Below are 18,210 nucleotides of genomic sequence, written 5' to 3'. Positions count from 1 at the left end.
GGAAAACAGAAGCCCGGCTAGCTGCTAACCTCCAACCCAGGGGTTTATGCCCCAAGTGCTATGTGACTTTCATGTGGTTGTATTCATCATGTGTTTGTGTTTCTGTGTCTCTGTTTTCTGTATGTTTGACATCTTGGCGACCTCGCTGACCCTGGAGGGACCGCTCCTCCCAGGAGCAGCTGATTCGAGAGTCGGTAAAGGATTATCTTTCCCCAAACCAGCCAATCCAGAGCCTACACCCCAAACCACCTCCTCTATGGGGCTCCTGCACTCCAGGCCAATAGCCCCTGCCCTCATCACCTCACAGCCAGGGACACTAGGGACAGCCCCCTCTGCCCCAAAGCCCATTGAAATTATTCAAACCAGCCAACCCTCAGCCTGCTCGCCCTGCAGCACCGGCTGTTTCCCGTGGAAACCACCGTAAAGGCTCTGGCCTTTGCTGGCTGCCTCCCTCGGCCTCCTGACTGGTCCCGGTGCTTGCCCGTGTGGCCCCCCCATGGCATAGCATGCCCCCTCCTCTTGGGAACAGCCAGTAAGACAAGCTGTCTTTCCAATGGCAGTAAGCTCCCAATCTGGTGGCTTCGCTGTACCTGAATAATAGTAAAAAAAATAGTAAAAAAAAAAAAAAATAGAAAAATAGTAAAAATAATAATTAAAAAAGTACTTGAATAAAAAGTAAAAAATAGTAAAAAAAAATAGTAAAATAGTAGAAAAATAGTAAAAGAATAGTAAAAAAAGCACTTAGAAAATAGTTTAAAAAATAGAGAAAAGTAAAAATCATAAAAAATAGTAAAAAAATAGAAAAAAGAAAATAGTAAAAAAAGAGAAATAGTAAAAAATAGAAAAACAGTAAAAATAATAGTAAAAAATAGTACAAAAATAGTACTTGAATAAAAAGTAAAAAAATATTAAAAAATAATAACAAAATAGTAGAAAAATAGTAAAAAATAGTAAAAATAGTTTAAAAATGGTAAAAAAGTACTTAGAAAATAGTTTTAAAAGTAGAAAAAAGTAAAAATAGTAAAAAAAGTAAAAAAATAGTAAAATAGTAGAAAAATAGTAAAAATAGTAAAAAATGTACTTAGAAAATAGTTTTAAAAAATAGAGAAAAGTAAAAAATCATAAAAAATAGTAAAAAAAATAGAGAAATAGTAAAAAATAGAAAAATAGTAAAAATAATAATAAAAAGTAGTAAAAAAATAGGGGCGCCTGGGTGGCTCAGTCGTTAAGCGTCTGCCTTCAGCTCAGGTCATGATCCCAGGGTCCTGGGATCGAGCCCCACATCGGGCTCCCTGCTCAGCGGGAAGCCTGCTTCTCCCTCTCCCACTCCCCCTGCTTGTGTTCCTGCTCTCGCTATCTCTCTCTCTGTCAAATAAATAAAATCTTTAAAAAAAAAAAAAAAAAGTAAAAAAATAGTAGTTGAATAAAAAGTAAAAATATTAAAAAATAATAGTAAAATAGTAGAAAAATAGTAAAAAAATAGTAAAAATAGTTAGAAATAGTAAAAAAATAGTTTAAAAAGTACTTAGAAAATAGTTTAAAAATATAAAGAAGTAAAAATAGTAAAAAAAAAAAAAAAAGAAAAAAAGAAAATAGTAAAAAAAATAGTAATTTCAAACACTCTGCTCCTGCCCCCTCGGGGGCCCAACTCCCCTGGGCACACCCCATTGCTACAGGGAGTCCTGCCAGAGTCTGGCCAGGACCTGCTTTGGAATCACTCCCTGCTCCTGGGCGGGGGACAACGCCGGTCCCCGGGGAAGCTGCTGTCTCGCCCAGGTGACTGTGTGAGCAGAGAGCCAGGGCTTGTCAGCTGAGCCCTCCACGGGGCAGGCACGATGCCGCCCTGGCAAGAGCGCTTTGACTTTGTCTGAGAGGTGCACTGGGGTCTCCGGTCAAACGCAGGTGGTCCTCCCACCAGGTTTTCGAGTTTACTAGACTGCGTGGGTCCCTGACCTTTTCTTCATCTCTGTTCTCAGGGCACATAGCGCTGCCGGGGCCTTCGTGGGGGCTCCATAAAGAACTGAATCGAATTTTCCACCCAGATGGAATGAAAATTCACACTCTTGTCACATTGAGGGAGAAATGTCATTATCCAGAGGGTGCTGGCATCGTAAATCAATTAGGCTCTTTGGTTTTGTAAACATAATCCACTTTTTGATCACTTGGAGGGAGTCTGAATTTAGCAAATGGGTCTCAGCACCCATTCCATGTGGGGCAAAGTGCACATTCCCAGCAACACGAAGAAATACGATGCAGAGCCTGGTTTCAAGAGCTTCAGGGGTCCAGGGGGAGAGACAGCCCCGTGTGTGGGGATGACACCAGTCAGATGGTACCCATGCTGTCACCATCTTACCAAGTGCCCCGGGAGCAGGAGGGGCCCAGAAACCCGGGCCACGTTTCCCACTTGTGTGACCAAGCGTGCTCAATGCTGTCTGGAAACGCACCTCTAAAAATCGTTTCCAGGGTCCGTAGGGCTTTCTCATGAATCTCCTTGGAGCAAATCTTTATCTCTCGAGGACTGAAGTTCCCTTGGGAGCTGTGCTGCTCGGAGGAAAGGGCAGCAGATGAGAGCAAGGCATCCTCCCTGCCCCTCGGCACACGGGGAATCAGTCTTGTGCAAGTGCTGTTTCCAACCTCACTGCCTGGTTTTCTGTGGGTGGATGTTTCTCTCGAAGCTTCCATGCAAAGACTGCATCTGCATCCACAGACTCAGGTCTCCGGCTAGCAGACGCTGATCGAGCACCACCTCTGAGGCTCTGGGCTCGACCGGGGGCAGCCGTTGTGCGTGCGGAGGTTACAATAGTGACCAAAACATGGGGGCCTAAAAGAGGTCTGCTTTTTGCTCCCCAGGTGGTGGCTACGCTGGGGACCACGTCCTGCTGCTCATTTGACAATCTCCTAGAAGTGGGTCCTATCTGTGAGTATCTGATCGGATTTTCTTCTGGAAAATGCTCTCGGTATATGAAGACTTTAGTGGACCTTCTTCTTTGGGCTCTCCTTCTTCATAATATTAATAATATAGGTCAAGTTTATATTATAATATCATAATATATTTAGATAGCATAAAACATAATATAATGGGATGTTCACATAATAATAACTTCATATTTCGATGGTTTGCTAGACTCTTCTTCTATTTGCAATAGCATAAATCTCATTAGCTTGAAATCCACAAACCAAGAAACGTGGCCTAATTGGACCAGAGCTGAGCTTGGCTGAACCAACGTGCCATCGGTAAGAAAAACCTCTTGTGTGCCATGCAGCGGGGCCACAAGACTGCGGGGCTCCGTCACCCACCTGAGAGAACAAAGTCAAACTCTTCGAGCAAGCCCCACGAGGCTCGTGCATCTGCAGGACGTGACAGTTACCCATCTTTGAATGAAGCCTGACCTGTCTTCAGCGTTTCTGGAATGACTGAACGCAAATTACCTAATGTGATTAAGCAGATCCAAACCCTGGATTTCTCCGGAGAAAAACCTGCTTGCTGTGCTTTTCGGGGCCGCTCTCCCCCTCCAGCCCCCCTCACAGCACAGGGGTGGTCTCCCGGGGGAATGAGGAGTCAGAGAATCCCAAAGGTGGAACGCGAGTAAGGACTGTGTTTCTGAAGTTACCCCTTCAACACGTGGCTCTGGACACCCAACAGGTCCGGGAGGGGTTTCTGTGACAGAGACCTTCTTTTGGGCAGGGGCACGGCTTCCTGACCCCCTTCCCCTGTCCTCGGGGCATACCCACTGCCCCAGGAGCGTGGGGCTGCTCATCGGGGCGGTCTGGGGTCCCATGGAGGCTGTTCAGGCCCTCAGATCACATCTCTGTGGCTTGTGCTGGACAGCACGCCACCTGTGGGTGCCGCTCCCCTCCCCGGCCCGTGTGCGTTACCCCCGCCTCTCCTAACGGGGACCCACCTGTGCGCACACTCGGGCAGTGTGGCCGGGCCCAATCTGGTCACAGCCCACCCGTGCAGCGGCCAAGCCTCGCCACTTCAGGCTGTGGGCCCTCCCGTCCCAAGCTTCGCGTCCCCATCTGTCAGGTGCAGTGGTCGAATGTCAGTCCTTCCCTCACAGGGCTCTTTAGAGGGTGAGTTCCTGCACAGAAATCGTGGAGACCCAGGGTGGAGGCAGGCGTGCCAGGGACCGGCCGTGCCCAGGGGCTGTGGGCGTGGATGTGCCCGTTCACAAGGGTTTCCCTGCGCAACGTGTGTCCGGCGGCAGACGTTTCTGTGAGCAGTGGGCTGAGGTCAGTGGTGCAGAGTCCAGGGCTGGGACAAGGGACGCAACCGACTGGCTCAGGCCCGCGGCCATGGCGTTGGCCCCGTGAGCTGCAGACCCTGGTGTGCCAGGCCGAGCCCGCTGGGCGCCCCTCTGGCTCAGATGTCAGGCTGGGAACTGGATGTCCCTGGCGGGGGCTGGCAGAGCTCATGCCCAGGACTCTCGGATTTACGGGGCCGGAGCTCCTCGGCAGGGCAGAGCCCATGCGGCCCAGGCAGCTGACGGCCCAGGGGAGGCAGCTGGTGCTCACAGCGCCCTGGGGAATCGGGGGCCCAGCTCAGGCTGTCCGGCGGTCCTGGAGCATCCTCTGCTCCCCGGATCGGGGGGTCGTGCCAGGGCCAGGCCCTGCTGCTCACTGCCACAGCGCATACGTGAGGGTAATTTTGACAATTTACCACTGATGACGCTGTTACTGAGTGTCAGTAATACCAGCACCTTTCTGTTTCCTCGCCCTCCTCTGACACCATCCCCCTGACTGTCACCAGATACTTAGCATTCACCCAGGGCTGCTCTGGGATCCCGGGCTAACCTTGTTCTGTGGTATGATTGGAATAAACCACCAGAACAATTCAGTCGGTTATTCATCCACCGTGATTTGACAAAGACGGTATGTGTCAGAAGATCGTTTTCCCCAAACCTCTGCTTTAGGAAAGATGTTTTCTTCTTGGTTCCTTTTAAAATGACTCGCCAGAGAGAGACTTGGTCTCACGTGGCCCCCTTGGCTGGATCAGTGGAGGTGTCCAGCAGGTTTTTTACTGGGGAGAGGAGGAGATGCAGAAAGCAGGGAGTTGAAGGTGACGGGTGGGAGGTGTGACAGTGGGGAGCGGGGGTGGGGTCCCGGGGAGAGCAGAAGGGGAGCAGGGTTCACAGGGCAGCCAAAGCCCTGCCCAGCGACACTGGGATGGTGGGGGGGTACGCCTGATGACACAGGAAGGACAGAGGGATCCCAGCCCCTCAAAGACTGCCCTCACTTCCAACACCTTTCAAAACCACCCTCAGGTTCAATAATCCGTCAGAAAGACTTAGAGAACTCCCTGAAAGGCTCTCATGGGTATGGTTTGTTGCAGGGAGGAGAGGTGCGGGCCGAATGTGGGAAGGGACCAAACTCTTGTCTCCTCCCTCGAAATCATGTGGATGGCTAGCTCCCCCCGAATTATGATGACAACACACACAGAGTGGGACACCCCCTGCCACTTAAGCTCACCGAGCCTATAGCACCAGAGTTTGGGGCTCAGTCACACGCCGCCCACCTGGCTCTCCTACGGTCTCCAGTTCCTCTGGGAGGGTCCAGCTAATCCCTCCCGTCCCTAGTTCCTGCAGAAGTCAGAACGAATATGGCCCAAAGCTGCCATCATAAGTCATACCGATGCACCATCTGGGGGTCAAAGACCCAGGCAAGAAAGGACTCCTATCAGGCAGGGCACTCCAGGGGCTAGAGGTCACCTCCCTGGAGCTGAGGGCAAAGGTCAGTGCTCTTCTGGAGTAAAGTTAAGTCCCCACTGCACACCTTCCCCTGGTGCATCTCCTTCCCTTCCCTCCCGGGTACCCCCTCCCTGTCTTTCCTCCCCACTGCCCCTCTCCGGGTTTCCCATACATTCCGGGATGGGTTGTAGCAAACATTCCTCTCACAAGGATGATGGCTGAGTGAGGAAAAGAGAGCCCTGTCTGCTGCTTCTGGAACCTGCTCCCCTTGCTCCTGCCTTCATGGCTTGCGTCCTTCCTGACTCGTCTGCCTGTGCAGGCCCCCCGGGGTCCTGCTCTGCCTCACCCCTTCCCTCGACAGTTCTGAACCGGACAGAGACATTGGAGCCCCAGACTCCCCCAATGTGCCTCTAACAGAAAACGAAGTTTCCTGACCGGCGGCCCCATGGAGAGGACAGCCTGCACCTGCGGTTTGCTGTCTGTCCTCGAAGTGCACCTGAGGTTTCTACCTGCTGCACAGCATCTGGAGCTTGAGCAGGAGAGCTCTACAGGGGTAGGACCACGGGCAGGGACACGCGTGGGTGAGCTGTGGTCTCGAAGCAGAAATCCCACGTCTCCCATAGGCCCTGTGCTCTCGCCAGCTCCCAGCTGCATCGTGTGGGGCCCTGCGGTGCCCACACAGCGTCTGCCCATGAAACACGCTTCCGGGTGCTCAGACCCCAACCACACCCTGACCCTCTGGGGCCGTATTGCATGTGCTCAGAAGACATTTGGTCTGGATCCAACCGAGAGCTTTGATCCCTCCAATCCTGAAGTTCAAACAGAATCAAGGCTTTGAAAAGCCTCTTAGAGCTTTTATCGGCAGAGCTCAGAATGACTCGTCACTCCTCACGGCATCCTGTGTGATTAGCGAGCACCACACGCGGAAAGGTGAAGCTTGCATCTGTCAGTTGTCACAAATGCACGTGCCAGGGGCTGACTGAGCCCTCCAGGTGCTTCCCTGACCCAGTTCTGGTAGGACAGGACATCTGCTCCCCATCAAGATGCCCCAGCCTTTCGTGGTTATGGATTGGATGATGGGCTAAGTGCCCAGAACACAGGGAGGGACTCATCACGATGCTCGCACATATTTCTCACAAACCTTGGACCTGGTCTTGTCTCCCTTAGGTTCCAGGTGCTCTTTTTATGTCCATTTGCCTGTGAGGAAGAATGAGCTTGAAGGGACATAAGGCCATACATCTGCTGGGTGCTTGGAGGCAGGGGAGGAACCCAGATAGTCTCAACCGAGGGAGCGCATTTAATCAGTACCCTCTTCCACCTGGCGAGGAAGACGTGGTCCCTTCCTGCCAGGCGATTCTGGCAAGGTTGGAAAACAGAAATCATATTCACCAAGGAGCTTAGGATGATTGCGGGTAGCATGAAACAAACGAGTACGCTTCGTGTCCAGATGGTGTGGGGCGGGGGGGATAGAGGTCCCTGGGCTGCATACCCCACCGTTCCCCAAGGAGTTTGTGGGGAAGGACATTAGGATGGGTTAGCCAGGAGAATCGGGAGCAAATTCCCAGTGGGTGAGATGGAGGAAGGGCGAGAAAGGTGGTATAACTGGAATGAGGTGTGTGTGTGAGGAGCCCCGAGGGATAGTGCACTATGGCCCCTTAGAGCATGAGCATCGACCTTCAAGAATCAAGCAGGGCAGCTGATCCCATTTTCCTCATCTTCTACACAATCCCTGAGCACCTGGTCTGTGTTAGCTCCGTCTGGGGCCAGCTCATGACCTCTGCCCTCAGCTTCATTGCCTTCAGACCCGAGGAGCCTGTTAGGGTCCGGGACGGGGCCAAGAAATGCTGTTGATGGTCAGTATGCAGTAAGAGCACTGGATGGGATGAGGCAGTTGTCAGGCTGCTGTGAACGGGGCATCCACTGGGGAGCTTACCAGTCACCTCTGGATTTCAGGTACCAAGGAGGACATGTGGCTGCACATCGATGCTGCTTACGCGGGTAGCTCCTTCATCTGCCCCGAGTTCCGGCATCTTCTGAATGGAGTAGAGGTGGGTGTGCTCTTTATCTTTAATAAGATCCTTTTTTTAAATAGATGCATTATTTATTTATTTTGGCGGGGGAGGGGCAGAGGCAGAGGGAGAGAGAATCCACAAGCAGACTCCTCGCTGAGTGTGGAGCCTGATGGGGCTCCCTCTCACGGTCCTGAGATCATGATCTGAGCCGACACCCAGAGTCGGCCGCTTAACCCACTGAGCCACCAAGGCGCCCCTCTCTTTAATAAGATCACTGTTTAAAAAGTGTTATGTTATCAGTGACTTCTCCTTACAAGGCTGTGGCATTCCATTTGTCACTGCTGTGGTTTGTTTCAGCAACTTCTTTTCAAACAAAGTCTGTGATTATCAGAAATCAGATTTCCTTATAAGGGGGGTTGAGAATCTGCCCAGTCATACGACCTGTCTTCTGGAAGTACACTTGACGTTTGCAGCTCTTTTTCTGTCTGCACGAATCCTGGGCAGAGTTCTCATGGTAGGATAAATTTTAGCTTCTGAAACTGTGGGGAAATCTTTAGGAAGAAAATAAAATCTTAATGCCTTTCAGATCAAGAGGTCATGGATAAAGGCAACCTGCAATTTTATTTGATCTGGTTCAGTGTGATAGCATGGTCTGACCATGCACCTGAGCAGGGTATTACTTTAACAGATATTGAACGAGCAGCCATGGGTGCATTTAAATGTCCTATACCACTTTCGGAATTTGGAAACCGTGGCCTATAATGCCCACGGAAACACCTGCTGCTTTTGAGAAATAGTCATCAAAACTATCGATCAAATACTCTGCTTCTCCACAGGGCCACAGAGGGTAATGTGGTGCAGACTTAATGCAGAGAGAGGACACTATGGGGGTGCCCTGATGTGTCATTTCAGGCTCAAGTAGGATGTTCCTCCAGCCAGGAACTTAGCTGCAGACACAATAAAGGGTCCAGAGAGACAGACTTTGCAGCGAGTCCAAGGGAAGGAGATAGTGAGTCAGAAGAGCCTCGGTCCTGACTTTATGCCCAGAGGCAAGGGTTTCATGAGATCCCGGGCCACACGAGGTGCAGGGAGGGATTAAGGGCATGGTCATTGGCATTTAGTAACTGTTTGAATGCTCTACCCAGGGACTAGCTGTGTCCCTGGGGGTAGGTTAGTGGCCTCTCCAAACCTCACAAAGTGGATTTAGTAATGGTATCTCCTTTGAGGGGTTGCTCTAAGTATCCGGAGTTAATCATGTTTAAAGCACTTAAAAACAGCATCAGGCACACAGTGAGTCCCGTGAATGAGTTGGATCCCTTTATTATCTTTCACCACGGCTGCAGAGCCTGTCCCTGAGAACCTCTCTCCGCTCTCCTGTCATGCTGCCAATTAATTTGCTAATTGCTAATTTGGATCCTCATAATGCCGTAATACCAGAAAAGTGGGTGTCGGGTGTAGAATACAAATATTCCCGTCTTCGGAAAGAATACCCCCTGGTTGCTGGTGACTGAAGTAGCATTCGGGTTCATATCTCCATCATGTCTGTGCATTCATTTACTCACTCCCTCCATAATCACTTATGGATCCCCGAATATGCTCCAGACCTCAGCTCAGTGCTGGGGAGGGGCTGATATGCGGGGCCTCCAAAGGCCCCCGTAAATATGAGGGAAGGGGTTGTGGTGGTGTGTGAGAAGTTCTGCTAAGCAAGCTAGCACCCCACGTTGTGAAGTTCACTGCCAGTAGCCGGGTTTGTGGGTGTTACGAAAAAATAAACCTCTCTACCATAGAGACGCCTCCTGTCGCTATACATTATATATTGTACGTTATACTGAGGTAATGCATATGACTGGGAGGGTCCCCCTGCACCTCGGGGATGGAGGGCAGAGCGCTCATCGGGGATTTGTGTGCCTGTCCCCAGGATCTGGTCTTTCTAAGTATCAGGTTAAGGATTGCACAATCTCTTGCCGCTACTACTCTCCTCCTCCCCGTGATCCCAGGACCCCGGGGTTTCGGCTTTCATAGGGGGTGACTATCGGGCCACCGCAGCGCTGGGCGCTGGAGCATGATGGTATCTGCAGCAGACAGGATTTTCATGCCTGACACTGAGTCATTTCCATGTCTCCCGCATTGTTCCTTGCGGGGCGAGGGCCTTGCTGCTCAGCTGGTCTGATAAGGGGGCTGCAATATCCTGCCCCGTCCCTAGCGCAGAGATAAGAACTCTTTTCTCTGCCAGCAGGAAAGAGCACACAGCAGTTGGGTAATGAAAGATGATTAAACACGCCAGCACCACCCCCCCCCCACCCCCCCGGGAAGGGAGCTAATAAAATTCTCGGCAAACAAAACTCTTCTTTCACCTTTTGTCTCCTTTTATCGACAAATGAAACGTGTTGTCGTTTCCCGTCTCTTTCTCAAAATTGCTTTTATCGAAACGTGGAAGGAAATGAATCTGCTCCCCCCAGAGCGGGTTAACACTCGAGGTTGCCGTCAGTCCAGCAGATGTCTCCCTGGTGGCTGGTGGTGGGGCGCCCATCCGTGACTGCACCCCTGGGCCTCCAGCAGGACGCAGCTCCTGTTCAGCATCCAGAGGATAAACCTGGACATGCATTTTGAAGAATGCAAGAATGCACCACTTAGGATAGCGCAGTGAAAACGCCCAGGGCCCTCCTCGGCCGGTCTCAAGTCGTTGAAATCTTATTTTCTGCTTGGAAATATGGCGGCCCCTCAAATCGATGAGCTTACGCCTGTTTTTGGCAGTTGCTTCCCATTGTCTTCCAGGAAGGGAGCCCGTTACTGATAGGCGTGCAATGAACTTGGATATGATCTTTAAAAATAAAGAAGAAAACGCTTAGGTAATGTGGGAAGAGTTGTTGATTATTGCACTAGCGTTAGTAAAAGAGCCAACCCATTAAATAAAAATTGGGGTGATCCCAATTACTGTAGGTTAAGTATGACGTTTTCACCCTCCCACTGCTTGGGATGATACGTGTATTCTGAGAACTTTGCTAGTTCGTGAGTTTTGAGGAAGGTGCCGGCAGAAAGTATTTCATAGGCCAGATCAGTACAATTTCCTACACAGTACACGTGAATTCAAATTTGGATTATTCCAAAGAGTCTAAGAGTTTGAAAGGTAGATACATGTTATACGACTCCAGACTATGCAAATTTGAAAGTGTATGACCTAAAATATTGATGACGTCTCATTTTACAAGGAAAGGTAGAACTGTGAATTTTCCCAATTAAAAATGAGTAGGGGTGGGTTCTAGAGGGGAGAGGGGTGGGAAGGTAGGTTAGCCCGGTGATGGGTATTAAAGAGGGCACGTTCTGCATGGAGCACTGGGTGTTATATGCAAACAATGAATCATGGAACACTACATCAAAAACTAATGATGTAATGTATGAGGATTATCATAACATAATAAAAAAAATAAAGTAATAAAAAAAATGAGTAGGGGCTCACGTGGCTTCAGAGCAGGAGAGCCCCCAGAACCGTGAGCCGTGTCCCTGTTGCTGCTGGGAGCAGGCATCTCCTCAGGGGGGGACAACAACTCTCTTTGTCTTCTCTTGGGGTCGCCCTTGAATTGCATGTTGGGGTTCCGCATGTTTTGAATTATCCAAGGTCCTCAAAATGTATCCCCTTGCTTTGAATGTGATAGCCCTACACCAAAATAAGGATTAACCCAGAAATAAAAGGGAGTGTTAACAGGAAGGTTCTAGATTAGCTCATTCCAGTCCCTCATTTATAAATTCATAGAATCATCCCACTGAGGGCCCGCAGCCAGGCAGTGGGAGCCCTAAGGCCAAAATCTGGGGCTCTTTGTCCAAAGCCTGCGCCTCTTTCCATTGTAAAAAAAACGAGATTCTTCATTCCACTCTTCAGACGAACTTTCTGGATGTCTCCTAGGGGCCTGGCATTGCATCCCAAGGACCGCCAGGGGGCCAGGGGGCCTGCATGCTCAATTTCTGCGGGGTGCCCCTCTGCAGGCACCCCAGCCCGACCCAGAGAGTCAACCTCCTCCTCTGAGCAGTGACCCAGTGCTTGTTTTCACATTGCATCCTGACGACTGCTCTCTGGTCAGATCTTCCCGCCTCAGCACAAGCTCCTGGGACTCAGTAGCCATCACTGTGGTCCCTGGAACCACCCCTCCACCCCCGGCTGGCTTACCACCTGCAAATCTTAACCACCTCACATCAGCAATAGTCACGGCAGAGCCTTCCACCTGGAGAGTGTACTCCGTGTCAGGAGCTGGGCTGAGGGGTTCCTGGCTGTGATACCAGGATTTCTCCCTAAAGCAGCCATTCCCATTCTGGTCCACACTGAGTAAGCTGTTGAGCTGGGATCAAACCCTTGCTTTGTGCTTCAGCCCAGAATCAGCTGTTATCAGCTCCATGTGTTCGTGAACTACGACGCGTTCTTCTCCCTTGAAAATGAGTACAAAGAGGTACAGAGGTCAGGTGGCTGCCCAAGGGAGTTTCAGAGCCCGGACCTTCCCAACTGCCCTTGCGCCCCAAGCCCCACGGCCTCAGTGACGTCCCCTCCACGTGGTCTTGCACTTGAGAAAACAAGTTGTTAACTATTGTGTGTGGAGTCTCATTTTACGACTAGACACTCGTAACTGAAATGTCTTCTTCTTGTCATTACTGTTCCTTGGCAGTTTGCAGATTCATTTAACTTCAATCCCCACAAATGGCTGTTGGTGAATTTTGACTGCTCTGCCATGTGGTGAGTTTCCCCGATGGCTGGATGTCCGTGCCCCCACTGCAGTTGACAAGAGTGGCTTTCTAGAGAAGAAGCCCGGCAGGGGAGGATGCTATCGCTGGAGGACGCGGACCTCCCCCGCGTACTGCTTGCCTCCCTTCTGAGCCATGGGTGGGATTCTTGCTAGATCTTACCCTATAGTACCCTGTGGACCAGAACACGGTATGGCAACGTGGCTGCACAAGAAGCCAAGGGTAATACAGAAAGCTCGCTAGCATTAGCAAAAACAACGCAAGGAAATTGCAGGCATCTTTCTAATTCGGTGGTTTCTGTGTTTCCATTCTTAGGTGTTTAATGCATCTAACCCTCAGGGCTTAAAAGCATTTGCTAAGGAAAAATAAGAGTAATCCTATTTCCCACAAAGTTCCTGAAAATTCTTAATAGCAGAGCCATAATTACATTGGTTTATATTTAGGGCAAGAAAAAGAATTCAGAAATTTAAGTGGATGATATTCCATCGCGTGGATGCTGGGAGTGGTGTGGGAAGAGTGGAAATTGGTTCTGCTACATTCATTACAGGAAGAAAGAGGTTAATCAACCTTAAGACCGGGGCGCTTTGCATGAATTTGGTGCAAAATCGTTCGGTGTGTAATTGAATGAATGGTTTTTCACCTTGGAGGGGTGAAGAAAGCAGTTCTCACCCACCCCACCCAAAGTCTGTTCTCCTGGTTTACTGAGTCATCCGGGCTCTCTTTAACTATTTTGTCCAAAGATAAAATCACATTTTCAGTGCTTTACTAAAAAATAAGTTCAGATCAGTTCTTTTTTTGTCAGCCTTTGACCCAAACTTTGGTATGTGATTTTCAAGCCCCTGTGGATATGAGCATTCCAGACTGAGCTCTGTCCGAAGTACTAGTAAGGATCTGTACAAGCTATAGCCTTTATCAACGTCAGTGTTCTTTTGTATTCTCGTGGCTACGTTTGTCTATTTTATTTAAGGTGGGACGCTTGAAGAATAACTCAAGCAGGGTGTCAGAAAGCCCCTTTTTTTGAGCTTTAACTGAGACTGAAATATAATTCTGTTCTGCTGGTGTATTTGGCCAGATCGTGGGTCCTGGGCACGGAGCTGGTGCAGAGCCTAGAAGGGGCTCTGCCGCCTCTGTTTGGGGAAGGGTAGTGGCCTCAGTGTGAGCTGATGGGGGAGCCCACAGGGTCCTTAGCGGCCAGTGAGGTGTCAGGCCAAGAAAGCCACCCAAACAGCCTGGAGGGTTGTCGGGGGTGAAGCGATGGGGACCAGGAGGGCTGCTGGGCGGTGGTGGCCAGAGGGGCTCATGGTGCGCCCAGACATTTCACTCCTTACCTGGGCAAAATAATCCTATCACACATAGATGTTTAGGGGCGTCTGGGGGGCTCACTCAGTTAAGCGTCTTGACTCTTGATCTCAGCTCAGGTCTCGGTCTCAGGGTCAAGCATTTGGGGCCACGATCTGTGATCAGACATTGAGATATGATAAGGATGAATACAAAAACGTGGCCTCCTGTCCTTGGGTCCAAAAAGCCAGTGCATCGGTTAAGGACGAGAGAGGACGTGGTGTGGGGGAGAAGGGTCTGAGCCGTCACAGGGCGTGGTGTGACCGGGGCTGCCGTGGAGGTGACCTGTGGGAGAGACGCAGGGAGACAGGGGTGGGGCCATGTCACAGGAGAAGAACAGAGGTGAGGCTTATTCCGTGCCGAATAAAATTCCATGTTAAATGTCAGGGCAAACCCCGGTGTTTGCAATTTTGCCCCTAGAGAAGGGCAATCAGTATGGGGGACCAGGGGGAAGATGGGGAGTCATTGCGACCGGGGGGAAGACGGGGAGTCAGTGCTTGAGGGGCTGCCTGCCCACCTGTGGATTCGAAAGGCCGAAGGCATGAGTCAAAGTTTGAATTGGGATAGAGGATATGCTTTCTGGGTCCTGAGCTGCTGGGGTCCTGGACAGAATAGCTGTCCAAGATTTCGAGGTGATTTCACGCATGTGGGGAAATCCATCCTCCCCCAAACCCCAGGGTTCATCCCGCGATTTCGTAAACACAGAATATTGGTTGACGGCATCTGGTGTTGAAGGGTTTGCATTTCAACATGAAAACGGTTGCTGTCAGCTTCTTCAGGTGCTGGGCTAGGGCCTCTGGGACAAAGACAGAGACTTATTTCCTCATGACTCTGGAGGCTGGACGCCAGAGACCAAGGTGCGGGCAGTGCTGGTTTCTGCGGACGCCTCTGCGTGGCGTGCGGACGGCTGTGTCCCTTCTGGGTCCTCTTCTTGTAAGGACACTGGTCACACGCCGGTCACATTGGATCAGGGCCCAGGCATTAACCTCCTTTTAAATCATTTTGCCTCTTTAAAGACCCCGTGTCCACATGCAGTCACATTCTGAGGTCCTGGGGGTTAGGGCTCCAGCCTATGAATTTTGGGAAGGGGACACAATTCAGCGCATAATGGTGCTCCCAAGAAATTACGAGATAAAACCATAAGGCTGACATTTAGGGGATTTAAACCGGGTCAGCTTATTTTAAACCCTACATACAACCTAGATTATGCCAGTACTTCCTGATTAGCTTATTTGATTCTTATCAAACTTAGGTTTTATTTTGATCTCACTATACCCAAGCCCCCCTCCCTGTTGTTTTTTTTGTTTTGTTTTTTGTGTCTTCGTTGTTGCTGTTGTTTCCTACAAAGAAGTTGCTCTCTCCTTTTGGCAGGGATGATGTTTAACATCGTCTTGCTTGCAGAGGGCCCTTCCCCACAGCCATCCGCCCCCCACCAGGGACGGCACAGTGGAGGTGTGGGCAGGACAGCATCCAGGTTGGGGGCAGCCCCGTCCAAACCAAGAACACCAAGGAAGAGGAAAGGTCATGATTTCGTTGGAAAGCATTTAATTTTGAGCACCATGGAGCTGAGACCAGAGTGGTATTGTCCCTGGGCTCTAGGGGTCCCAGCCTTGGGACAGAGTTTCCAGTAAATGACATAGAGCCAAAGCAAAACAAAAAACTAAATAAAATCAAATATAGACCAATGTAGATTGAGGTCCAGCAGGGGAAGGGCTTGGGAAGAGAGAGGGCAGAGGTTCAGGTGAGAAGCTTGGTGGGGGAGGGGGGATGGCCAGGAGCTGGAAGGTAGGGGGACTATGTCGGGGAGACGACTCCATGGTCCCATTCATTCACTGCCTGGTTGCTGCAGACGGAAAGGTCACAGAAAGCCTATTTGGTGACAGGGCATTTGACAAAAGGCCATGTGAGGTGGTAGACCAAGCAGTCACATACCTGGGCTGGGGTTGGTGTGTGTGTGTGGGGGGGGGACCATCCATGCAAAGGCCCTGAGACAGATGTGTGCGCAACGGTGAACGCAGGTGGGAGCTGCTGAAAATCGTTCAGGTGGTCCACATGGAATTAATTTGTTTTAAATCAGCTCTCCACATTTAAAATGGGTGTTTTTACAGATACATGCAGCTCTTTAATGTCTCACTAAGTAATGCGAGCCCTTACAGCACCGTTTCTGTAGGTCAACGGTGTGGGACTGAGCAGGCCTGGGTGGGACATGTGTCTTCCCGCCCGGCACAGCCCCTCTGGCCTCCGCACTCAGTACTGGGGCCAGCCTGGTCTTGTGCACAGGTGAGCGCCAGGCTCCTGGAGCACACACACTTTAAGGATTATACCTGCATGGCAGCTGAGCTGGTGCAGGAATGGTCATCCCTATTTTATGGATGAAGCAACGGGTTCTGCTTACGGGCACACAGCTCTCCAGGCCAGAGCCACAAATGTTTAATGGCAATGTGGTGAAGTTTTAAAAGCTAATGCTGAGTAGGGGCGCCTGAGTGGCTCAGTCAGTTGGGCATCCGACTCTTGATTTTGGCTCAGGTCATGACCTCAGGGTTATGGGATCGAGCCCCGCTTTGGGCTCCGTGCTGGGCATGGACCTGCTTAGGATTCTCCTTCTCCCCCTCCCTCTGCCCCTCCCCCCTGAATCGTGCTCTCACTCTCTCTCTCTCTAAAAAAACAACACACACACACAAAAACCCCTTAATACTGAGTAAAAAGAATCAGATAGAGAATTATGAATCTCACAGGATGCAAATTAAGAATACATGCATGAGGGTGCCTGGGTGGCTCAGTCGGTGAAACATCTGCCTTCAACCTGGGGTCCTGGGATCCAGCCCCACATCAGGCTCTTTGCTCATTGAGGAGTCTGCTTCTCCCTCAGCCTGCCGCTCCCCCTGGCTCTCTCTCTCTCAAATAAGTAAATAGAATCTTAAAAAAAAAAAAAAAGAATACATGCACGAAAATCGATACGCATTTTATAAACACATACACAAGAAAAAGCATGGAGCCCATTAGAATTGTTCTGGATGGATGCAGAAGAAATTGGAGAACGGGAGCTGTTTTTTGGTGGGAATGAGGCAAAATCAGGCCGCATTGTGTTTTCACTTTGTTCAAGCTGTCAATTGGTTTCACTTTCTGACTACTGAAAATCCTGGATTTGAGCCCGGGCATGGACAGCAATAGGCTAGAGAGGAAGGGAGGGATTGCAGCCTCCCTCCTCTGTTTGCCCGCCTGAGCTGTGGGTCCCCCGGGCATGCTCACTCCAGCTCCTGGGGTATGGGGGCTTGGGGGGGGCCCTGCGTGTTCGTGGGCAACGTAAGAAAAGGCGATACCTTGAAACGTGGCGCCAGGCAGTACGCAGAGAATGAGGGTTGAGAATATACTCAGAGGCTTCTTTGCACTGTCCCAAATACCCGTGGACTCAAATACTTAGGTTTTGCTATTCTAGGAGGTTATTGCGGTAAAATGGGGTGTCAACACATTAGGATAAAGGTAAGAAGACACTTGTAAAAACCGGGTTTCAGAAAGAATAGGCATCCCTTTAGACCCCTAAGAGTTGAAAATAAACAAATAATCCTAAATTCCGAATTTTTTATAGATGTATTTAAATTTTTGCTAATACAACAAGATATAAATGTGTTGTTGTTTTTTTTTGTTCTCACTGGCTGTTTTGTATTCCTTAAAATCAGAAGGGTCTCTCTTTTGTGTAATGAAATTTTACCAATGGTTAGTCTGTAATTTAAAGTGAACATATTGGTTATTTTCTCTAAATATTGAAATGGACAAGATAATTGGAGTTTCAAAAACTTGCAATCATTATAAGCATAGTAACTACATTTCATAATGATTTCATTATTCTGTTCATAAGTTTTTTATTATTCATTTGAATCTTGTAAATATGAGCCATTCTGCTCAGACCTCAGTGTCTGTTTAACATCAGATTTTCTCCAAAGAAAGCCTCAGATTCCACACAACGCCAAGGGCGTGTTTTACTCCACCTTTAAAAAGAGGCTCGGTGCCTTTTTCCAAATAAAATTTAAATTTTATCCCAAGCAGTTTTATAGCTTTTGCACTTTTCTGTTATACTGGATTTCTTTTGAAGTTCAGTTTCTTGGGAAGATGGTTGATCACTCTGTTATGGCAAGATTGGATGCTAGAACTTGTTTTATAAGCATTAATGCACAGTTTTCTGTGTATCTTTTTGGTTTCTTTGCACTTCGGTCCCAGGGCTCTTTCCCATCCTGAATGCTTTCCTCTGTTGCCGGCACCAGGACGTAACACGAGCCCTCATTTTGTGAGCCTCACACAGTGTTGTAGGCTTAGAGAAAGACAATGTAGATTCCCCCAAACGCAGGAGTCCCCTCCCCTCAGCCCCCAGGACCGTCCCTCAGGAGTGTGTCTGGAGTCAGGGAGACACTGTCCTCACCACGAGGCCCATTCTGCATGAGGTAAGTCAC

The 18,210-nt window shown here is 49.7% G+C and overlaps 1 protein-coding gene across 1 annotated transcript in view; it reads left to right on the top strand.

The window, feature by feature from the left end:
* The window catches only part of DDC (dopa decarboxylase), an 82,259-nt gene that overhangs the window by 42,277 nt on the left and 21,772 nt on the right, over positions 1-18,210 (top strand). The window contains exons 8-10 of the mRNA XM_032430527.1: positions 2,851-2,917; positions 7,641-7,735; positions 12,352-12,419. Coding sequence (XP_032286418.1) covers positions 2,851-2,917; positions 7,641-7,735; positions 12,352-12,419 — 230 coding nt within the window. The remainder of the gene's footprint in view (positions 1-2,850; positions 2,918-7,640; positions 7,736-12,351; positions 12,420-18,210) is intronic.

This window comes from Phoca vitulina, unplaced genomic scaffold (genome assembly GCF_004348235.1).
Source record: "Phoca vitulina isolate PV1807 unplaced genomic scaffold, GSC_HSeal_1.0 scaffold44, whole genome shotgun sequence".
Taxonomy (NCBI): Eukaryota; Metazoa; Chordata; class Mammalia; order Carnivora; family Phocidae; genus Phoca; species Phoca vitulina.
The sequence above is the reverse complement of the archived record's forward strand: the minus strand, read 5'-3'. Positions and strand labels throughout refer to the sequence as shown.